Below are 24,970 nucleotides of genomic sequence, written 5' to 3'. Positions count from 1 at the left end.
GAACCAGACAGTACGGAGGAAGATTTGATCGCTCCAGAGCTCAGTGAGAACAGAAATACTGGGTTTTTGGCTTGGACTCTGAAGTGGGCTTCTGTTTTTAAGATACGCACAGAAATGTCACAGCAAGCCAGTTTCAAATGTGTTCCACCGTGCTTTAGTCCTCTCACATTATGAGGCACTTTCTCCAACTTTAAAATCCCCAAAGTTAAACTGGGTTTGCACCGACACCTTCATGACAAACATGCCGAGCTTTCGCTGATCCAACAGGGTTGCATTCGTGTTTGCAGCATGTGGACTTTTCATATCCGTTTCATGCTTCCCAAATAAGCAAAGGTCAGCGGAGCCCGAAGGCTCGCGCTGGCATTTCGACATGAAGGCTTGAAAATAGTGTAAAAACACATTTAGAGCAAAAGAAGGCAGCCGGGGAAAGACTTTAACCCTATGACCCTTTTCTCTGTCTCAGTGCCAACTATCGATGACTGCCTCAGACGGATCATGAATGGAGAACCAATGTAGAACCCAAGCACATCGTATTGTTTAGATCGCGTTTTACACACGTCCAATCTATTTTGTAGGGTGCGTCGGGTTTTGCACCGAGGGAGTAGAATATGTTTCTTATCTCTGGGTCCATGAAGATTTTATGAATAGCTTGCTAGCAGAAACTCAACAAATCCTTAAGAATCATAGACCGCGATTGTATGTTGGAATATCACCATTAGTTATTTTGCAAAGAGACTGGCGGACAACCTGTTTTAAAGGATGTGCTCTTCCCTACTGGACATACATGGAACAGCAGGCATTGTGGAACAAATTAAGTTGATTCATCCACGTATATATTTAAAATGCAGAATATGTTAATTGATTTGCAGCTATTCATTTTGGATGCGAACAGAAAAGTTCCTCTGAAGCTGAAGACCCGACTTTTCAGCGAGCAAAACGTTGACTGAGAGCAGCTGCGGCCGTCAGCAACGTGTGCGGCAAAACATAGGACAGTGAGCAAACAGGAAGTGCAACAAAATAAAATCAGCATGTAGAGTTTAATAAGCATTAAAAACAATCTATAGGAGTGGTTTGTCAGAAAGTACAAACTGTGAGCACATTTAGCATCCCAATTCCGAAAGTTGTAAAAGTTGTGAAACCACTTTTGCACCTCACCGTCATACTTTAATAAAGCCGGTTCAGATCCTGCTGACACCAGCACAGGTGCCATCTCTGACAACAGGCCCTTTAGCATCAAATGTGGCCCTGACACTCCACCCCCGCCACCCCGCTCATCGACTGACAAACGTCTAGAGGAGGCTGGAGAGAGCCTGCCGCGACTGCAGAACCATTGTTAAAAGCTGAAGCAAGCACAAATTCTCTGTTGAGTGTCCTGAGGAGCCCAAGTGTCCCCACCGACTGTCACATCCCAACCACGACTCATCCCATTCATCCTAATTAAACCAGGGTGAGATGCTGCCACCGGTGGCAAATCTTCATTGAGTACATGACAAAGAAACTCTGGCGGTCCACAGATTTAATGTTGGCGCGGCCTTTTCTCGAGAAGTGATGGGCCAAGTCAGACTTGTGTCAACAGTCACCTTTTGAAGGTTGTTTTGGGTGTGAGATCAAGAACACGGATGGTGTGACTGTTGTATTGCGTGAGTCAGTGTTGAGATATGTGTGTATAGATCGGCTTTCTCTGCTGCACTCGTGGCAGTTTCAATGGAAGGCTTTGTTGAGATGTCAGTGTTGGTTGATCATTGCGTTGTTTGGGGTGTAGGGAGCCTATTCCAGTCCCAGATGATGACAGCAGGTGTTCATCACAGGCTATTACTTCCGTTGTTTGCAGTAAATGTTGCAGTTATTTGAATGAGCGGTGTATTGGTGCTGTTTGCTTCGGTTGGATTGCTTTTAAACACTGATTTAACATTGTAGTGATTTTTCTTTTAAGGGTTTTTCGGTGTTGTTGCTGCCACTCTTGCATGATGCTACAATTGTTTCGATCTCTGGGATAATCATTACTGCTGTTTTCATCGCCTCCCAAACAAGATTCTCTGAAAATAAACATTCAAGGTGAGAGGTGAGGCTAAGGAGCATGTGTAATAACATCAACAAAACAGGCAGAATTCAGTCAAAAACTAACATTCAAAAGTTTCAGAAAATGAGCTACACTTAGCTACAGGAGGAAAAGAAATACCACTAGAGTGTTCTGGGATTTATTCAAAGTCATATGATTCCAACGATAAGCAAAAGAAAAGTAAACAAAGGTGTCTCTATTTCAAAACTAAATAAATAAAAAGGAAGAATCTCCAGGAAAATAAAGAAGTGCTATTTCAAAGTGGGCTGCGAAGACCCTGCATGGCACCACGTGGTCTACATGAATAGAGCTGGTGCTGGTTTGCAGATTAAATGAACAGAACAAAGAAGAACTTCTCGTCTAGAAACCTACTTTTCCTGTCTGGTTAAGACTGAGTTATAATACCGACAATACAGTGTAATCTAAAGTAAGAAACAACGGTATACTAACATGGTAGCACCCAGTACTACCCAGTACTTGGTTCACAGAGCCGGCGTGGTGGGTTGTGAATTTTGGAATAGGTTGGAAGTGACTGCTCTTCCAACCAAATTACTGCTTTCAGTGCATTTTAAAGCAGTTATTCATATTATTCACAATATACACGTTCTCCTTTCTCCTTAGAACAAACCCCTCAAGGCCTCTTGGATCCAGAACACAATGAAAATGTAATCATCCTGTAGTCCCCCCATCCTCAGAATTTCCTGTAAATGCCATGTGAAATGAACTTTTCCGGCTGTTGCGCTAATGGACAGATCAGATGATGATAACATGATCTCCTTGGCGGAGGTAATTACTTTCAATGGTGATCCAGGCCGTCTGTGGTTAATCTGGTTCTGCTGACAGTTGGGTTTCCTTTGGTGAGATTATGTGGCTTGTTCTAACATTGTGGTCAACAGTGAGCTATCATAGTTGTTGGCTACACTAAATGGGATAAGTTTGTTTCCTTTGGAGCGGTTCAAATCTCCTCAATCTTTCAGAAGAATGGACTGAGACTCAGGGAGGCGAAGAGGAGAGTGCTAACAGGGTGGAACGGATTGCAAGGACTGTTACGACAGTGTACCAGCAAGAGCTTTAAAGAAGGAGATAACCTCAGAAATGAGTGGGATGATTCACGTGGAAAGGTTCTAAGTTAGTTTGGCCTGACTGGGACGGCTTAGACACATGGAGAGGAGAAACAAGGGTTATGTTGGATGAAGAATGTTGTGGGTGGAGAAACCAGACAAAATGGAGAAGAAGGATGTGGTAAATATAAAGAGTATAGTAGTGACTATGGAGGATGGTCAAGATAGGTTAAGGTGGACATGGCTAACTTGGTGTGGCAACTGAAGAAGATGAAGTGATGGGCAAACATTCCATGTTAAATAAATAAATAGAGATTCAAATATATCTTAAAATACATGTAACAAGTTCATGACTTCCAACAACAGCTCTAATATAGTCCAACGTTGACTTGCCGCAACTTCACTTTGACATGAAAAACATGGTTGTTACAATAACAAGAGGCCGTCGAGAGAAGAGGAAGTGCGGCTACTCGAATGTGCTTGACCGCCCGTCAGCCTCCTACTTTTCGTCCTCTGAGAGAAGTGGAGGATGTCGGGCTTCAATCACTGTCAGGCCGGGGCGCTAGAGGAAGGAGGGATAAATCGAGCTCGGGGACTGCAATGCTGCAATTACTGTCGCCACCATCCTTCCCAAAGCCTAAGCAGAGATTGAGGACCGCGGTTACTGTTGACTGGCTTGTTTTCACTTTTGGCTGAACGGCCACTCGAATGGAAAGTAGGCTCTTTACAAGGAAGTGGCTGGAGAATCAAAACACTCATGGGCCTCTCTGGAGTGTGAACCTCTGATTATCAATCATTTTTTGAAGTAAAATGATGTATTAAGTTGGATGCGTAGCCATCGCTGGTGTGTATTTAGCTTTTGGAAATATGGACATCTTGCATTCATCTCCAGAATAAGACTGGAAACATCCATGTCAAACCTATATTGAAAGTGACATAAATGCTGTTGGAGTGAACCCAGGTCTCTTCTCTGAAGAGCGTAGTTTCCTCCCACAGTTCATGCAAAGAAGGCAACTGAAATCATCCAAATGTTTGTCTCTGTGAAATATAGTGAAACATGTTTTCATATTCGTAAACATAGTTAACCAAAATAAAATGACTGGATTACTGGATATTATTATATGGGTATTTTTTAGCATTATGAAGTAAGTTTGATGGTATGAGTAACTAGTTTACTAGGACATTTTAGTAAGAAGATGAGAAGAGAGAAGAGAAAACCAATATTGTTGTTCTTTTATTTATACACTTATAATGATAACAACAATAAATAACACAACCAAATTTAACTAGATTGACTTTTATTTATTTATTTATTTATTGGGAGGCGACGGGGGGTAATTATATGACTGAAAGTCTCACTGGGGATGTTGTTATTTGGAGCTTTCGGAGCTTGGATCTGGAACTGCAGGTGTTAAATATAGATACGGGAACAGTCAGTGGTGGTAATTATTCCACACACACACGGACAACGCACTCGCACGTCGCCATGATCCAACCGCAGAAGCTTTTTCTTTCAGCGAGAACATTAATAGAGATGAAATTACAGACAGCTGGTGTTGGTGAGGACTGGGTGGCGAGGCTGGAGCTCCCCCCCCACCTTCCTACCCTCCTCCTGCCCCCATCTGCCCTGAACATCCTTCCAGCAAGAAGAGAAGCAGCATCAAGATGACTCTACCGCCTCTCGGCGTAATCCTGCGAGCCTGGCGGCATCAGCAGCGGCAGGGATGCAGAGCCAGATGAAGTGGGTCACGCCAAAACCAGGCCACACAGGGCTTGAACTGCAGCGGGGGCTTCCCATATGGCGAGTAGCTGCAACCGCACAGACATCGACATGGATGGAACACGAGCAGGCAGCTGGCTCACGTTCCCACCTGGGGATGGCTCCCAAAACTGCCACAGCACAAACTCCGAATGAATAAAGACATAGATCTTCGTCTGAGTCAGGTAAAGCTGAACCCACCCCGGACTTTACAATACAGTATTACCCAATGAGATTGTTTTTACAAGATGAAAAGAAATATTAAAAATGCTCCTTTCAGGAGAGAGCTGTATTTCATTGAAGAAGACTGGGAGCAAACAATAAGAATGGAATGGAGCAACAGAAAAGCAAATGTTAGGGGAATAAAGTTGTATGGCAAAGCAAGTCAAAAGGAAGAAAAATATTTAAAACACGACAAACAACCAAGGCTATTTGAAAAATTGGAAAGTAATTCTTTGGGAAATCAATGTAATTACTCCTTGGAGGATGAAAATATAGCACAAGAAAAAGAAGTAAAGAAAATATGGCAAGCTGTCAGACTGTCGGAGGAATTCAGAGTGCCTGGAAGAAACCCACATACTGTAAGCATAAGCATACTGAAGGGCAGCGGTTCGCTCCAGGGGAGGGGATCGGAAACGGCAGCCTTCATGTTGAATGGATTGACAAATATTGTAGTGCACAAATAAGACTGAACCCTCAGGATCAGCACAAATGTAACGCAGTATTTGAAGCGTACCGTTTATTTGAAAAGATAGAGTTGTATCAACAAAAGGACGGAACTGCATGAGCATGATGTAATATTGTTGGAAAGAGGAGTATATTTGCCAGTCGTATCATGAATGAAACAGGATTCCGATGGTGAATCTAACTGCATGTGACCTGCTGTCAGTGTGTGTTCTTTAACGTCTGGTGGGCGAGTCAGCGCTCGATGATTCAAGTCACTTCTAGTTTCTGCCTCGTGTGATGCTGGCATTTAACCCCCCCGTTTCATCCTCGCGTCCTTGTCTTCATGTTCAGCAGCGACCCCGGTCACGTCGCCATCTTTCATCTTCTTTAAGACTCCCGGTCTGAGACACGTTCACAATTAACCTTTAATCGGAGGCTGGGGGCAGCAGGAGGGATTAAAACCAGGAAACCAACGCTCACTAGTAACCACAACACATATTCCTGACAGGGCAGCGTATGAGGCCGCGCAGGATTGGTCAGGAGCACAAACCCTCTGACTTCCAGTTTCAATGTGCAGTGGAGAGGAAACGCTGTCTGGCTGGGAGACGTTTGCATGAGACTGAAGGGCAATTTGGCCTAAATGACTGACTTAGAAATCCATTTGGGAGAGCGGAAGCAATATGCCCCCATCACGGAGGGCACTTTTTCAACAAGAGGGGGGTAATGTTGTGTAATGGGATGTGTGTCCTCGTGCACAAGGTTTGGATTCGGATCCTAAAGTGGTGTTTTCGAGAGGCTGTTGTGTATCTGCCGCTGATATGTGTGTGCCACCGGAGCAACACACGACAGGGTGATGTGAAGCTGTGGGAGTGCTGAGATGCAAACAAATGCTAGGAGACAGCAGGAATAACAAGCTACCTTCACTGTTTTACGGGAATGCTTGTAAGCTAGCGCTAACCTGTATTGCACATTTAATATTTACTTTTGACAAACATCATATGAACAATCGACCTAGTGTCCATAGCCATCAAAAGGTTTTTCTCCTATTGAATATATGAATACAAATTTGAGACGTCAACCTATGTTTTCAGTTTAAAGTTGTGGTTGAAGTGAATTAATGGTAATGAAGAAGCCACAATATCATTTCCATATATTTTTTTTTTTTTTGGGAAAAATAAACCAAAGTTGCCAGCAAGAAGTTATTTTGGTTAAATTGGGAACAGCTTATTTGTGCTGCTCCTGAAGGACAGTAACTGTTTGGTGATCCCTCACCAGATCATCTCCTCGGGATATCTCTCATCAGAGGAGCATTAACCTTAACATCATCCCAGTCTGACTAGTCACAACGTGACTTGGAGCCATTTGCTCAAACGCCAATATACCGTATGACTTCCAGTGAGTGAGACTGTGTTGACACACTCCTTGTTGAAGCGTTTCAGTTCGAAACATACGTGAAAATGTGTCATAAACGATAAGGCAGGTATCTGTCGTGAAGTGATTTCAAGTTTGTTGTTTAGATATATTTTTCTTGTTCATGAATGTGTGAGCTCTGCACTGTTTGCTTGGGTTTGGCGCCTCCTATTGATTGGTTTACTGCTGCCCAGAGCTAGCTTGACTTATCTTGAGTCACTTTGGTGCTGAAGAGAAGTGCTTCAGTCCCTTTAACTAAAAGCTTTGGTTTTGGCAGCAAATATGTACAATATTGTCTTCTTGGTATTTCATGTTTACATTCTGTAAAATAAATGTACAAGGGGAAATTGAACCGTGTTTTGATGCATGGTTGTGTACTGTATATACATTATCTAGTTACAGTTATTCACTGAAAAGTTGTGTCCACGACAGCATGAAATGGAAAATGAATGAATCCGTGGTTGATCTGCCAAGTCAGTCTGAACCGAAACAAAACATTTGGAGCAGTTGGAATGTGTGTACTAGCATTACCACCCACCCTGGTTGCTTGTAGATAGAAATATGTAAACGTTTCCCTTTCCATCCACGATAGGAAAAAAGGTTTACAAAAGAGTTGTCTAGAATATGTTTGCAGTCTGTGAGAGTCACACATTCTGAACATTAACCTGTAACAGAGCTCATGAAACTGGGTGCAAGTTTTTGTCACAGTTTGAATGCCATATTCAGCCTGTTTTCACACCAAAATCGTGAATTGCAGAGATATAATAACTTAAGTAAACTTATATAAGCAACTACGCACAGTGTTGTACAACTGCTCTCTCGACTGTAGTGCCACAAGATGAACTTTCTGGACCAGTTTCTTTCATGCATCTTTATTCTATTACCACTACTCTGACTATTGATCATAGCATTAAGTCTGTGCACTCTGATTGGTTCCCATTAGCAAGCATTGGATCTGAGTGAACAAGCATAGGTGAAGTTGAAGTCTGAGTCTAGTTCCAGTTCAGGCAAATTTGATTCTAAGTCTAAATCTGATAATACAGCAAGTCCTGTGGACATTTACATTGGGGTTGGCACAAGCAGATTTCCTGTTGTGACATGAAGTCATCTAATTTGGATTCGCAACAAAAAGTGAAACTTGTGGCGACAATCGCTCTCAACATTGAAAGTCTGCACAGGATGACATGTCAGAAAATGGAACACAAACAACAACACGCTTGTTTCATGTTCCACACCATAATGGAAGTCATTTGGTGTTGCTGTTGTTTTACTTCAGTTGGATGTCAAACCTGTGATTTATTTGACGGCTGAAACTTTCTTTGGGAAGTGATGAGGGAACCTTTGCTCGGAATGACGTCACTTCTTTAAAAGTAAATCTTGAATTCTAGTGGTGGCGCTGGAGATCAGAGGGAATGAAATATTGACGACTGTGTGAGCTTGCTGCCTTTTTAAGAGGATGAGCCGATACAGTTTAAATTTTACAGAGACTCTTGTCAGACGCTGCAGCTACATGCGCAGTGGTTGAACTAATTATTCATGTATCGATCTAATTCATTCTGTATTTATTGAGTTTGTGAGAGCAACAACCATATTACACGAAAGACCCATAAATATCACAGCAGACATCATTTCAAGAGTACACGCTGGAAAAAGCCATTGAATGACTGAAGAACTTGGTGACCACTTTGAGGGGATCTTGCTTAATGGAATGTTAGTAATCATGTTATAATAACTAATAACTGTCTGATATACTGGTAATATACTGGTTTATTTTTTGGGGATATATGTTCCTTAATCTCTAATTCTTGCATGTATTTTGAGTTTAGGTCTCATAAAATGCAAAACTGTTTATATTTTCCTGCCACGGTGGTCGAAATATTCATTAAATAAATACAAATACAAAACAAAATAAGGATTAATAATATATATCTTCTAAAATGCTTGATAATCCAATAAGACAGTACAAACATGAACACAGTAGAGCGACCTGAAGGATGACTAAAATGAGAAGTCAGAACTAAGAGTGTTGTATGGAAGCCCGTTTCTGCCAGGTAAAAAAAAAAAAAAAACTCGGAGAAAACCAAGCAAAAAATATTTATTTATTTATTTATTTTTGTCACCTGGCGGATCGGGCGCATGAAATGTGGAAGAAAATAAAAGGTTGCATTCAGCTGCTGTGGGAAAAACGAACTGCTCATTAGTAAATCGTTCATCGCTGTTACTTATATATTGTCAGTGGTGTCAAAGCACTCGACAAATCTATGTTATTTGTAAACAATGGAAAATGATATCGATTTCGCCTGATTGCCACCAGATAATTATACCAAAACTGCCGAAGCGAATAAAATGCTGAGTTAATTGAACGCACCTCGGGCGCAAAGCTTGCTGCTCCCGGTCAACAGCAATAGAAACAAGGTGTTTCGTTCGCCTATACATGTTAACATGAAGCATTTTTATTCACATACGGTATCCATTTCAATTTAAGTGGTCTGTATCGCCGTAACAGTTGACAACAGTTGTGCTCTGTGAACCTGCGATGCGTTCACTGAAATGTGCATTTCTTTTCGTTGATAGTCTTGTTCTTGTTTTCGGGTTGCAGTTCACTGGATTTCAGGTGAAATCGACATACATATTTTATATGTCGTTAATCACACAAACGTTTGGAGTAATTTGACATTAATATCAATATATAAGTGACAGTAATGAATGTTTTATTAATAAGAAGTTCGTTTTTCCCCACAGTACCTAAACGCAATCTTTTTTTTAATCGCCACTTGAAACCCATTCTTGCAATGTGGGACAAAAAAAAAATCACCAAGCAAAAATAAAATAAAATAAAATAAAAATTAACCAAGAAAAAAAAAATTGTTTGCTTGGTTTTCTCCATTTTTTTTTTACCTGGCGGAAATGGGTTTCCATAGGGTGTTGGCCCTTACAGTGAAAAAAAAAAATTTAAAAATCACAAAATCACAAAATAGTACCTTAATCAGGTTAGAGAAACACTCAGAGATGCTGACAATGTTGCAAACCAGTCCATACATGTGACGCCCTGTAAAGAAACCTTGTCTTCCATGCATTAGAAATATTTCCACTGAGGCATGATGCCATCATGTCTGCGGTTTCCTGCAACAACCCAGCCCCTATAAATGGGTGGCTGGATGTAGGACTGGATGTATGTGAGGAGGAGGTTCTTCTCCAGTGGAGCCCACCATTGAGGCTCAAAACCCGACCCCTATTCATGCTATTATTGCATTATTTTTACCCTAACTCCCTCCCCCTTCTAATGGCTGCTCCTCTGCTGTATTTTATTAGCAGCTGGCTCAGACCTTAACTGTTTACAACACTCCCGACTGGCTCCTCAATCACAGGACAAACAAAAGGGCAAGAAGACACACATTAGGAGCCTGAAACACTGACTAATCACTGAGTATCAAGGGAAACGAATGAATCACGTGACCTCATGACAGCGTTGAATCCGGCTCCAGCCGTGCAGCTGTCTCTTCAGAGGTGTGCACCGGGGATGGCGAACGCTCTCTCGCTGCTCTGGATGCTGGAACACTTCCTTCCTTTTGCAGAAGGCTGGGACATGACCCGTCCCTGTGAGAGTTCCATTCCCACCAGAATCCAGTCGAAGCTCTTTCTATTTTGGGAGAAATTGTTTGTTTGAAGCGCTGGCATGTTGCGTTACTGCCCCTTATTAACCCACGGCGATATTCTATAATTGGATATCAACACAAAACTTCAGGGTGTCAGAGAGAATTTGCCACAGCAAACATTAAATACATAGTTCCTGGATGCTGCTGAGAAATTATGGCGCATGTGAATAATGTAAACAATAAGCACTACAAAAGCAAATTTCTCTCACGACTGGCTGTTTTTTTTCATTGGTGTCACAGTAAAAATGACATCACAAATGAGCTTTTATGGAAGAGTGCAAAGGTGTTCTCCTCGTAAAACAGAGTGAATCATATCCAACATCCATGACTCCGGTTACATGCGTAAAGTGCCTCAAATAAGACAATAGGTTGAGTTCTCCAGGTTTACAATAGTTCTCTTGGTTTACATGCAGTGAGGAGAAAATCGAACGATGAGTAGTTCACCTCGAAATCGAAGTTGACAGGTAGCGAGGAGCCGTTTCAGACCGTTATATTGAACTCTGTAGACGGGGATCGTGTCGATTAATCAACTACTTTAACTTCAGAGGTCCAGAGTCAGCAGTTCAGAGCGCTGGTTCAATACGGCCCCCATCGTCAACACGCTTCCTTCAGCAGCTATATGACCAAGTTTCTGAACAAAGTTAAATATTCAGGAGACTCTGTTGTCAATGTATTACAAGAATGACAGATGTGGAGCAGTAAAAGCAGAGTCCCGCTTTTGATCATCGTCGTGAGCCTCCACTCACTTAGCAACTATGCTAACAGTTGCTACCGCGGTGGTAATAACGTCTCCTAAAACCAATATAATCTATAATTTTCTTGGTAGAACAAACAATCAAAACTCCCCAGAACGATTGCAGCTAAAGAAAAATCTAGAGGTCGACAGGGCAGCGTCGTCACGAGTTCCAAAACACAACTGAATTCAGGTTTGTTATGAGCTTACTGCTGACTGAGGAACCTAATGGTGCACATCAGGCTACACACACGACTTCTCGATTGTATCAAAGACACCATTAGACCGTGATTTGTCTAAGAGTTTGTTTACTTCTGCTGTGTAGTTGATGCTCGCACAGTCGCACATCACCCAGTCTGGTCATAATCGATCTACTCGGCTACATGCTATCTTAGTCCAGCTATTATCATGGTCGTGTAGTCCGATTAAGAGAAATTCGATTTTTCTCCAGCAGTCAGACAAAGCTGTTTACAAGCATTTCAAAGGTCCAAACTTTCATGTAGGCCAATAATACCTGGTGAAAATCGCAATGTGGGTGAAAAATGAACAGCTTGGCGGAGGTATGCACTTTCTTGTTTTGAAATGTGACGGTCCATCATTTTTCCAAAAAGCCCAGCCCAGACGTGTCCTCCAGATCGCAGCTGAGGCTACAATATGAGCAGGCAAACCGCTTCCTTTCATCAGCAGCTCAAAGTACAGACTCTCCTATAGAGTCCAATAGCCCAAGTTTGATTGATGCTTGCTTTACGTCGAACAGCAAGATGAAGTGGAAACGTGAATCGTGAATATTCCCCTGGTGAGACTTTAAAGCCGCCATGGTAGTGGGGCAGGTCGTGAGACTGGAAGTATCGACTCCCACAGACAGCCTTGCTATCGGCTGGTCCTTGTGTCCACTTTTCATCCGCTGTCAGAGGCCATCAGTTCTTCCTCGTGGGAAATAGGTCAAGATAAGCGGAGAAGCTAATGAAGGAATGTTTAAGCAAATTGGCCGATCGATTCACCGATATCTGATTCTTATCCCAGTCAGTGAAAGCTCGCCCGATACGGGGGGCTGTCGAATCTACCTCATCAGGGATGTACTAGAAGACACTTGAAAGAGATGTTGGATCAGAGAAGATACCGAGGAAAACGCTCCGTCACGTCAACAATGCATAAACAAATCGTCCCTCAGATGCATGTGCTCATCCGTCCCTCCAGTTTGACACTGAACGTTCCCTGTCAGAGTGATGGAGGGAGACGGCCGCGCAGCCATTGGCTGCTTCCTCTCCGGGGAGAGATGTCTGACAGTGATGTGTGGCAGCGCAGTTCCACGTGGACGACTGTGTGCTAACTGCTGTTTTATTCAGCACCACGTCATCGGGGAAACAACAAGTCACTTTGGGCACATCAGCACCGATGCAAGAGACTCTCGCTGAATTAGTTCTGCGACAAAGAACCGAAACACTGCCACGTCTGTCGGCGCGTAGCAGGCGTGTGTCTGATGTGACCCAGCTGAACTGGTGATACAATCCGTTGAGAAAGTACCATTTGCCGTGAATTCCATATTCGAGTCTCACATGTCTGCGTTAGAGAGTGTGAAAATTCTCTTTTAGTTTTAGCATAAAACTTTCACACTATTATCAGTTTGATCAATTTATTAATAGAATTATTATATTACATTATAATGTATTTCAACACTAAATATATAGTCTTTAAACTATTTTCCATAGTATTGATTTGTATAGTTTACCTGTATTATTCGATATATTTCGTTTTGATTCATTTATAAAATGTGTTCATTTTACAAAATATGATTATTGATATGATTTATACATGTATTATTTATTTTGTTTAAGATCTTGTTTCACTGACACATTCTCCTCATCGAAAATTGACAGAATATTACTCCAAAATCCTTTTCGTAATTTAGATGCCAAATTCTCTTTTCAGTTATAGCATAAAACTTTATTATCGGTTTGATCAATTTATTAATATAGTAATATATTAATATTACTTATATTATTCTATGTATTTCATTTTGATTCATCTGTAAAATGTGTTGATTTTAGAAAATAGGATGATTGATATGATTTATTCATTTATTAAAATCTTGGTTCACTGACACATTCTCCTCAGTGAAAATTGTCAGAATATATAACATAACATAATTTTAAAATCACAAAATTGCATCCTTTCCCCCCACATAAGAGACAACATGTATTGCAAAATATATTTTGAAAACCTTTATGATTATTCATTTATATTATTTCAGATTCATTTTATTGTCATTGACACTCGCATCAACAAATGTATGCATTTCATTGCTGCATATTGCTTTGGATGAAGTTTTAATCTTCGATAAGAGGTTCAAAAACAGTTTCTCTCATGTGAAGACTGTTTCCGTCATATCAAGTATAATTTGACTTTTGCTGAGACGAGGCTGAGAAAATGTTCAACTCCATAAAAGAGGGGAAATCTTCCAACAGGAGCGATCCATGCTTTAATAGCCGCAGGCTATTTGTGCTGCTTATTTTCCTGGCTGTCCCTTTTAGCTCTTCAACACTTTGCGTTATCACATCCAGCCTGGTGAATGAAAAGTGATGGATTTTCCTCTCAAACTGACAGCAGGAGTATCGATCATGCAAAGGCTCCATGTTGGTGTAAATGGCCGCCATTACATGCAACCTGAGTGAGTTTCCACTAAGTGAGTGCCGACACAACCGTGGATACTTCCCCCTGTGGATTGCACCTTAGTGGAGGCTATTGAGCTGCCTGAACAGCGCATGCTCCGTCCCTGATCGCTGCCCCCTACTGGGGTCGGCCGTTTGATAGGACAATTTGAAGTCTCATTGACTCCTGTAACTGTCAGGAAAATCCATACCAGTTGAGATCTGGGGCCAAAGCTTCCCAACATCTGAAGAGAGTTGCTCTCAGGGTACGAGACTTAACACGGCACTAATGACCAAGTGGCAGAAGCTAATGTGCTGCATCTGTTTCAAAGAAGGAGTTCATCCTTTATGAAGGTGAGGCGATGCTGCTGAGCAACATGGTGAACTGCGTTAGTGGCCACAGTTCACACTGAGGGCTCATCAGTGACCTGCTGTGGCTAATAATATAGCTGGTCCTTACGGAAAAGTGTGGAAACACGAAGCAATGCAGGGTCTGTGATACATATCACAGTTGAACTATTCATGGACACAGTTGCCCTGGGTAACACAGTGGTTTTATCAATCACCCTGAACGGTGTTGAAGTAAATGCTTCTTCCAACCTCCCTAATACTTCACTTAATTTGTTGCTTTTTAGTCTGTTGGTTTTTTTAATCATTATTTTTATTTATTTATCATTTAGTCAGTTTTTTTACTATTCTTAAATTAATTTAACTATACAGTGGTACCTCGGTTCTCGACCACAACCATTCCAGAAGGCTGTTCGAGAAGCGATTTGTTCGAAATCTGAATCGATTTTTCCCATTACAATGAATGGAAAAATAAATAATGCATTCCAAGCCTTAAAATAGGCTTTTGTAGGAGTGAATGTAGAGTGTCTGCTGCAGGTGCGCTGTTCCTCTATGTGTGTGGCCGCTGCATGTGGGAGGGGTTGCCGAGTGAGTGACGTCTCTCCAGAAGTGAAGAGGTGCCCGGTGCGTGTCCAGCTCTGAATGTGCGCTTCTGTGCAGTTTGGCTGTGACAAAGTCATAAACCAAGTCACGCTCTGTCCCAGACTCGCCTCATCCCTGTCCCAGCTCCAGCCGACAACAGGACATCAAACCCTGGAGTGAGCGCTCCAGCCTCGGAGGTGTGGAGAGCGAGCACCTCCCCTGTGACACTCTACCACGGACCAGTGTGGAGACAGGAAAGGTTTTACACCTCAATATGAAGAAGAAACAGTCAGTAAATGTAGCTAACGGGACACGACTACATACAGAAGCTGCGTTATACACAATAACGAAGCGCAAATTTTTGTTCAAACTCCGATTAGTTCGAAGTCCAGGATGTTCGAAAACTGAGGTACCACTGTATTTTAAAATTCTTTTTTTTTCTGGGAGCTGTAGTGAAAAACACACGGCTCACACGCGGGCTGAATACCGAAGGGGAGAAACAGAAACGGAGCGAGGAAGAACAAGGAACTAAGGAAGCGGCTGAATAGGAATTTGAGCGTGCACAGGATTTCGAAAAGTTAGGGAATGGAACAAGAGATCTTGGAAGTCTTGGGAGAGTTTACCATCACGGAGTGCAAAGCAACTATCTGGCGACAAGAGCTGGCGTCGACGGGTTCATATGGGAGGCTTAATCATCAAATGAACGCCAGCTGTGTCGCCTGTGAAGCTGGAGGGAAGGAAGGAACAGGAAAGGAGAACAACCGATGCTCACCAAAATAAAAGCATGAGACAAATCACGGAAGAAGAGCTGTGAAACTAGTCAGCTGCTGTGTATCATGGGAACATGAGGGCAAACAGGGAACAGACAGACAAAAAAAATGGTGCAAACAGGTATAAAAAGATAAGAACCAGAGTCGTAATTCAGCAGTGGGCAGACAAATAGACAAACAACCAGAGGAAAAGAAGAAACACAAAAATTAATTAACCTTGAGTAAGTGTCATCATGAAACCTGAATTGCATTAGAGTGTTGTTACAGGAACTTGAATGCGAGTTATTTGGAGGTCAGATCTGGCCCCAGGTTTGGAGAAAGCATTTGAAAATCATCCGTTCGTACCCTAAAAGATTGAACAGAATGTTGCACTTCAGTCAGCTCAACAGTCGAGTCACATTTATTCCACAAATTTGTTGGCCTCTGGCATCAAGCTTGGCCATGTAAACAAATGATAACGGAAAAGAAAAGAGCATTAACACGCCATTGCTAGCTTACACACAGCTCAGACAAATGGGTTGACTACATAATGTGTTCCGGGTCAAACTATTTATTCCAGGTAGGGCTGCGGAATATTTTCCATTCTGATCGCGGTCGAGCTGAAGGACGTCGCAGCACTGTGATAACCGAGCTGCTATATTTAAATGATATTCACCGCCCAGTGCAGAATACACGCTCAAATAAAAGCACACATCATTTTGTTGTGCCAGCACCATCAGACAGCCGAAAAAAAAAGTATTATCTACTAAAGCAGAGCAGTGCCGTGTAGATTCCTCCAACAAGCTTGGTTTATCTGGGAGTTGAAGGAGTGACCACCAGTGGCATCATCGTGAAACAAAGACCACCTTATTGTGTTGTGGAGCTCAGAACTTAGACAACTTCACAGGCAGGGACGTTTGAAAGCAAGTCAAACATCTGGATTCATATGGTAATGTACCTGACAGTGTCTCTGAATTTTTCAAATCCAATCATCCAGCACTAGATTTTTGGGGAAAATGACACTTTTGGGTGAGTCATGCAACGATTCGATGTAATCCTGTAATGTTGTCAAGACTGGGGTAAGCATTTTAATCTCTGTCTGTTCATCTATAATTTCAAATGTTGCACAATCATTGCTGGAGGGATTGCCAAGAAATGGGATGTGCTCTAAAGCAGCGCTATGCAGGATTTGGACTTTTTTTCTTCTTCATATTTTCTGTGATGACCGGTTGAATATTGAACTGTCACAGAGCATGGCTCTCTAGCTATACTTATAATGGACCTCTAGACAACCAAACTTGCTTGGCGTGACCTGCACAGACCAGCCCACGTGACCCTCGAACCCCTTTACCTTAGTGTGGGTTTATTTTAAGCACGGCAGAAATGAGCATTACTAGTGAAGAGGGAAGGAAAGAGAAGAAGAGAAACAAGAGTAAGAAATATATAATAATATTTTTAACCTCTCGTGGCACTCCTCCTGACTGACTTCTGACACACGGCCATTTGAGGGGCTTTAAATAGCATCTGACACGTTGGTACTGTATGTGTAGAAGGAAAGGAGCACCGTCCTATGGCCTACTTAACCCCAACCTCCATCTTTCTTTTATGTGATACGCTTCCCACAGTGTCAGGATTGAAAACCTAATCCGCCAACATGCAGCACTGAGGGCTGCCTTTGGCGTCACAATAGGACCCAAAAGTCCTCCGTCCCAACAGCAATATGTTACGCCATGGGAGTGATCGATCAATCGATCAACTCACACAATTTAAGGTACTCCACGCCATTAATGCTGAGCTAATGGCTTTTTCATTTCTTGGAAAATGCTCTTGCCTCCAGAGTCCTGCGATCTATTTTCAGCACAATTCACAGAACACTGGGAAAGGTAATCTTCTGAGCACTTCAATCCCTCCAATCCTTTTTGGCAGGCGTGTAAGCGCAAATCCTCCCCAAGTTCCTCTAAATTTTAACAGGCGTGTTTACACTTCCTATCAAAGTAGATGTTTTTGAAGATGAAGCTCAGGGCAGAATCTTATCAGCTTGACAGAGGACTTCACTATGGCGCATGCAAACTGCAAAGACATAATGCGTGTTGCTTAAGGACACTCAAAAAGGGGATCTTCAGTCACTCTTAAGGTTGCCACGCATGTGGCAATAATAGAGCCGTTTTTGTCACCTAGTTTGCTCCTTCCATACCAAAGATGTTTAATGCCTATCGTCGCTCTTATGAGCTTATTTCATGACAGAATCCTCATGCGGAGGGGGGTGTTTGAGTTTATTGGTTCCGATAATCGCCTCCAAAAATGGTCAATATTTACAATGAAAAATTGTTAGGTGTGAGGCAAGAGCTGATCGTTCCCAACCTGAAATGTGACAAGAAACAGGGAAACAAAGGAGGACATTTTGACATTAGCTGTCCCCACCTGGTTCCTTTATATGTCAGGTTGCCAGCTTTAGTTCTGCGAGGACCATGGCGTGTTCCTGTTATGTTAGTTATGAGGTGTTTTTCGGGAAGAAAAAAAAAACTTTTGGTTTGAGTCGTGCTGCTTTCCGCTTATCAGCTGTGATCTCACATGATTTCTGGCATGCAGGACAAGGTTCTCCATCACTGGTGGGACAGACTCTTTATGTGTGTGTTGTGCACTGATGGGACTATCAGTTATTTCAGACATTAAAAAGAAAAAAAAAACACTTGAGGTCATGAAAATCCAGAGGGCTGCATCCCCCTTTAGGAGCACCTTTAAGGTCATTTTCCACTTGAACTGCAAGATAATCTTTTTTTTTAAGGTAATACATGATATTTTATAATTAGAATCTTCATTTTTTTTAAGAAAACAATCATTAAGAATAGGAATTACTGAAAAACCTTTTCAATTAAAACCCAATTTCAATAAACCGAACACACACACGCACACAGACAGAGACACACACTCCTCCCTTGACCGATGACTTAATAGCTTTTGAAGAACCCATCACTCCTGTGACAGCCATTGTGTCCAGATGTAGGTAATGGAAATGTATGTCGGAATCATTTCTTCAGCGCCGACACAATGGGATCCCCAACGCCAGCAGTCCTCTATTGTTTCAGCAAAGAAAAGTGAATTGCCGGTGCCTGCGTATTTAATTAATAACTGCTGAGTCATTGCGTGGCTCGACAATGTTATCTCTATTTTGCAAAGTGTGTCTTCAGCGCGGCTCTTGTGTAATGACCTCCCGTGATTGAATCCACCTTTTCCCTCCGTCTCCACAGGTTCCATCGCAAGATGCTCCTACATCAAGTACCACTACTCCTCGGCTACGGTACCGAAAAACCTCTCCTACAACATCACCAAGACAATAAGGCAGGACGAGTGGCACTCTCTCCGTAAGTGTGTGGCAGGGTTGTTACCTCAGGCTGAGGACAGTCATTATCATTGTGGTCTCACTTGCTACTGGGTTGATGCATTGGAATGAGGCGTGGACCACCCCTCTAGTAAGTAACGTTTGATGGTGTGGTTAGCTGGATACTTCATCGATTGTGCGGCTACCGTTGATGTCTGTTGAAGACAGATGAAATAGCATTTGTGTGAGGTGGACTCACTTATTCGAATGGCGATGTGTATTAACCCGTGAGCCGCACAACAGCTTGTCACTCATGCAGATTCTGCACTTGAGTCCTATAACGTTTCTTTAAAACTGTTTCAAATGTGTGGTGGCACACGGCACAGAAACGTTCTGCTGGTCATTCATGGAGTCATTGTTTTTTATATTTCAAATAATCATTACCGCTTGCATTTATGAGCCCTCGTGACTCAAATTCGTGGCACCGCTTTCATATTGGAGTAACTAAAAATACACCCTCAATAGTAACATGTAAAAATATATAGCAGAATGTTGGTATGCTTCTTCTGGCTCATGGACTCACTCTGTGGAAAAGATTGCTAAAATACTTACATTGTACGCCAAGGGAATCACAGTCAATAGATACCTCCTGTTGTTTACACTCTGAGTGCAAACCGAAGAACAAGACAATAGACAAGTGTGCAGAGTGTATACGTTTTGTGGCACTGTATTCAGCCTGTTTATAGCGGCATCCTTTGGCTTGAGTGCTTCCACTTAAAGGGAGGCTGAGAAGAGGCAGTGGGTTAGTGGATTCTGGCCTTTTCTGGCCTTTCCACAGGTTGCATCTAAGCAGTCAGTCAGAAACTTGACCACGTGAGGGGAGGTATATTCAGGTCCGGTCACACACACAACCAGACAATGTCATCAATTTACAGTTGTATAGTTATTGTATATTTGTCCCATTCTCCCTTTTGGCTAGTACCACAAGTTATATACACTTTTTTGTCGGCAGGCAAGAGTTTGAGGATTTATATTTCCAGTCTTCATTTCAAAAGATTCCTAGTTGTGTCAGTTGCGAGGGCAGTCCTGCACGCACTGTCCTTTTGAGGTGAATCCACATATCTTCTTCGTTTTCCTCGGTGGACTGCGGCCATGGCAAAACTTTCAGCCTTCTTTTCATAAAGCATCAAAGAAGACTCCCTCTTTCTAACATTTTTTTTAGTGAGTTCTTAGATTGAGTTCAAAATTTTCAGGCATTTTAGTGAACCGATTCTTCCCTCTACCTGTGAAATGTTGCGTGAACCACAATGGAAGCCTAAATCAGACTCAACAGTTGGGCTGATTTAGTTACTGAATTCTGTGCCCTTTGTTCTCTGAGCAAATATTTACTCATTCTAGCCAAAGAGTCACTTTAAAAGCTGTTCAGTCCAAGGTTTCTTCAGACTAAATATTTTTATCAGCATGTGCCTCAGTGTCAGCCAAATCTTTTTGACAGTGTCCTGCAGTCAAACTTGGTTTTCTCCCTGGCAATGATATCAGCAACTGTCACCAATATTTTGGGCTTCAGCACATTGTCTTTATCGCCACTGCTCCTGCTTACTGCCATTCCAGACAGAGGAAATTGGCCCCTGAGACGGCTTCGCTATCTTCCTCTTCTCCCCTGAGTATTGTTGCGACAATGTCAGAGGAGTCTGGGTATTTACAAAGCTTTAGACTTGACTCACCTGTCGTCCCAAATGATGATTGTGAATGAGTAATGACCTGCTAATTACACACCTGTTGCTATTATCCTGCACTGGTGCCTTTTTCTGTTGCTATGAAAATGTATGGATGAAACAAAATGTGATTTGGTTTAAAATGTAATGGGAATTTGTCGTCTGCACCTCCATTGGGAAATACTTGAATCATCCTGGAAAGATTAGACGCCAGGAAATATCTGGGCATCTTGTGGAGGAGTTTGGAGACAAAGTTAGGAAGGCCAGACTCAAATGGTCCGCACAAATCGAGAGGAATGTTGGATGAGGAACCATGGGGATGGAGGTCTGAAGAAGATAAAGGAGAAGATATGGATCACCATTGTGATTCAAAGACATGATAAATGAGGACATGAGGATGGTTCTTGCTGTGGCTACCTTGATGGGAAATGTTGAATGCAGAACAGACATTTTGACCGAGAGTACTGCAGTTGAGAAGAAAAATTTGCGAAGGCTCAGACAAGGAGGGAGACCCAAGAGCAGGAAGTAGTGAGAGGCAGACATGAAAAACGTAAACAAGGTTTTCTTACAAAGAGGCAGCACAAATGGGACATGACCCAAGTCCAAAACCTATGACCAAAGGTGCCTCAACGGCCTCCAACACAATGATCAATGTCCAGGGAGTAATCCAATGAAGTCCTGTAAAAAACACAACAATGTTGGGCACGAGAAACAAAGAACACGAAGCAGGGAAATTCATGATCTAGCGCCGCATCTATCTCCAGCCTCTCCTTGTGATGTGGAGGTTCAACCATCAGGATAAGTTGCAGCTGCCGGTCGCATTCAAAGCTGTCAAGGAGGACAAAACCAGGAGCAGGAAGTAGCTGACCAAATAAAAAATGAAATATTTGGCGGTGATTGGACGTGTAAAGACATGACGATTCCCAAAACTTTTTAAAAGTGGTACAGCTATTTATTTTTTTCATAGAAAATTGTATTTAATTGATGCATACTCATGGTTCCAACTGAGTTTGAACCTGTCGGCAGGTAAAAAGACGTGTTCAATATCACGTTCCTGGCTCTTGTTGAAGCACCTTAACCTGTTTGCTGCTGCTCAGAGGATGGAGAAGAAAAGCCATCAAACACGACTTTGATGAATTCCCACTGTAGTCAAAGAGCAGGACTTACATTGTAAAGGAGTGATCAAAGAGGTTTCGGCATCAAAGACCGTCAGAATGTCTTCATTTAAAACAAGCGTTTCGTGCTTCATCGTGGAAACGGTAGTGGACTGTCTCGATATCGGCAGAGTTGTGCAACACTCATCTGGAACTATGTAATGTGTTTGATGACGAGGAATTAGGAGAGACTTGGGATTATGAATTTGGTCGATTTATCATCTCTTGGGAATGTAGCATGTGAATGAGGCAACTTTAGACTTGGTGGGGGTGGAGGGTGTAAGATAAGCTGTGTGCAAGCAAAAACATGCGCAAAATATGTTGGTAATTTTGTTGCTTGAGTTGGTTGTGAGCTGGACTTGTCTTTGCCCACGACACATTCTCAAGGCTCTTCAATTTGCGGGATTATATGTACATGACTTTAAATGCTGTCAGTGGAGTCCCAGAGGGAGTGGGTCTGCTTGTAAGTTACCTGACTTTCACGAGACGCTTCTCCGGGCAGCATGCAGCGCTCCAGTCATCTGGCCACTGAGCCGAGCAGAATCAGTGCTGACCTCAAACTGTCACGTCTCAACCTAAGCAGTCCTCGGACTGTTGGGGGGAAAGCTTTACTTCCGACCGCAGACGCCTCTTTTGTCTGCTTTTTCAACGTTGCTTCCCAAAATGTCCCCTTTCCTTCTGCATCAGCTGGGCCAGAGCATTATCACAAACTGGGCAATTTGAATGATTCTTTAGTTAATTAAATGATAAGCTAGGAGCCATATATATTAAGTGATAACAACAGTAGTAAAAACTATTTCTCGCCCAAAACTGATGGAAATTATTTTCCGCTGATGGATTATGTCACGGCCTTGAGTGTCTAATCTAGTTGGACAAGATGAGGAAAACAGTGTGCATTTAGAGCAGGAGTGATAAGAAAATATTATCATGCAGACACAATACGGAGAGACTTTTTCACAATAATAGCTGATACTTTGTTGCTTATCATCAACAGCGCTGTATAATTTTAGAGATAGCTTCGCTTTCCAGTTACGACTGGACCACCTTTGGCCTTTATCGCCACATGTGCAAGTAACTTTCTGTAAATGTCAGGTAGGTTTTTGTATTTTTATGTAGCCCCAGGTTTAAATCTCTGAGGTGAGAGTTGTAATTTTGGTTTTACGGAGCTCTTTAGAGGTGACGGCATAGATAAATCCGGTCCTCTGTTTCCGCGACGGTTTCATTCGCAACACTTGAATGAGCCAGAGAGAGTTGAAATGCTGCTTGACCTAACTGTCCTTGAAGAAAGCCAGGATACATTGACCCGCACTACTTCTTCGCAAAGACAGGAGCTTGTTAAGGTAGTTTCCATTTCCATGTATCACGTTCGGTTCGTGAGTTGTTATGGGCTGTGGAGGTTAAGGTCACTGCGATGTAACACAGTAACATGGAACCAAAGTGCCCAGTCACCTTCAGCCTTGGGAAAATGTGCAAATTCCAAAATACAAGTCTTTATATTTGAGATCTTTGAAATGATTTTGTTCACCCTAACAGTCTGTCCCGAGCCAGTTCCTTTTCCATTACAAGTTCTGAGGCGGCACTTTACTCTTGCTGCCATCAAAAGCTTGTCTCCAAAAGCTGGCAGTCGGCAGTCATTCCTTTCTATCGTTATTGCTTCCATTGGCATTTCTATCTCCAGCAAACACGCCTGCCACCTCTGATCCAAGCATATTTATTTAAGTACGAGGGCTCTGATTGTATATGCTAATTTGCTAATGCTGCATTTTTGTTTTTGGCTGATAGGCGCAAGGAGCAGGAGGGGGTTATTATCTTGTGGAAAACACATCGCTCATTTTAATGGCAGGAAGGTCACCCTTCTCCAGTCAGACATGTTTAATGTCCTTATTACTTGGCTTATGCGCGAGGCGTCCCGGCGTGAGATAACTTACTCCTCTGACCGATGGCCTGTCGCTCCCACCACGCCATGACTATGGAAAGCGGAAATAGCTAAAGAGCTTAAATAAACAGAGTTCCATTCTGCGAGTAAGAATCCGCTCCCTCGCTCCAATCGATGAGGGGGCAGTGACGTGTCAGCTTGGATCATCTATAATAAAGCGTGCAGGTCAGAAACAGCTTCTAATGAGACTTCAGACGACCAGAGACTCGACCTGAGACATTGTCCGCCGTCCAAAGGGAGTCTGCAAGATAATAGGTTCAGCTCTTGATGTGTTACATTCTTTTGATTCAAGCATGAAGACGGTTCAGTGGACGGCGCTCCGGTTTTGTACTTGGTTGTCAGTAGGTTAGGGAATGCACGGGGTCAGGAGGGACCTGGTCGTGGAGAGCTTTGGAAGTGATGATGATTTTGAATGGTGCTGAAACGCAGGTGATGTGGTCAGCATGATGTTTTCATGCGGTGTGACCTGACAACCAAACTGCATTTTGTCAAAAGTCAAAAATAATGCAAAAAATAAATCCTCTAGCTTCTGGTTTTCTCTGTGGATTTAAAGCCTATCTGTCTCTATACGTTTCTTCAAACTGTTCCTACCAGCCTTTCCAGATGAGCAGCTCCACTTCATCACAGCCCTGTTAGGTTATTTGGTCAGAAGACAGAGTTTAATAGTTTGCTGTTCAACTTAAGAGACGTCGTGGACCAAATCCACCCGCGCCTCCTCCAGGCCTTGTATGGATTAAGTAAGAATGACAACCTCAGCTTCACTTTCATGAAGTGTGTGAAATTGAGCTCAGGCAGGCCTGACAAATTTCTCCCACTCCTATTACATAGATTTGAGGAAACACGGGGGTGACATTGAGATCACTTCAAAGAGTCGCAGATGAACATGATACTCATTTGTTTCTGTCAGTCAATAAAAAAAAAAAAAAGCTGCAGCGACTTGCAGTGGCACTGTCGCAGCCTGGAACAAAAAAGAGACCTTCAAAACATCAAAGGAACTGCAAGAAGTACACAGTATCCGTTTTCCCACCCCCATTGTCACGGGTGAGAACAGCAACGGAGCTCTTGACAGTGGACAGGCAGGAAGGTTTTCCTCATACGAAAGCTTAGGGATTTACTTACTTCAAAAGACACCCTGAGTTTGCAGCCGTGTCCATGACTGGCAGTTTCTAATCCAA

At 42.5% G+C, this 24,970-nt stretch overlaps 1 protein-coding gene across 2 annotated transcripts in view; it reads left to right on the top strand.

Annotated features, from left to right (window-relative positions):
* tmem178bb (transmembrane protein 178Bb) overlaps positions 1-24,970 on the top strand; it is a 106,224-nt gene that overhangs the window by 33,908 nt on the left and 47,346 nt on the right. For both annotated transcript variants that reach the window (XM_053864160.1, XM_053864161.1), the window contains one exon: positions 18,920-19,033. In XM_053864160.1, the coding sequence (XP_053720135.1) occupies positions 18,920-19,033 (114 nt within the window). The remainder of the gene's footprint in view (positions 1-18,919; positions 19,034-24,970) is intronic.

The sequence above is a fragment of the Synchiropus splendidus genome, chromosome 4 (assembly GCF_027744825.2).
Source record: "Synchiropus splendidus isolate RoL2022-P1 chromosome 4, RoL_Sspl_1.0, whole genome shotgun sequence".
In the NCBI taxonomy this organism is placed as follows: Eukaryota; Metazoa; Chordata; class Actinopteri; order Syngnathiformes; family Callionymidae; genus Synchiropus; species Synchiropus splendidus.
This window is presented reverse-complemented; position numbering and strand designations above follow the sequence as displayed.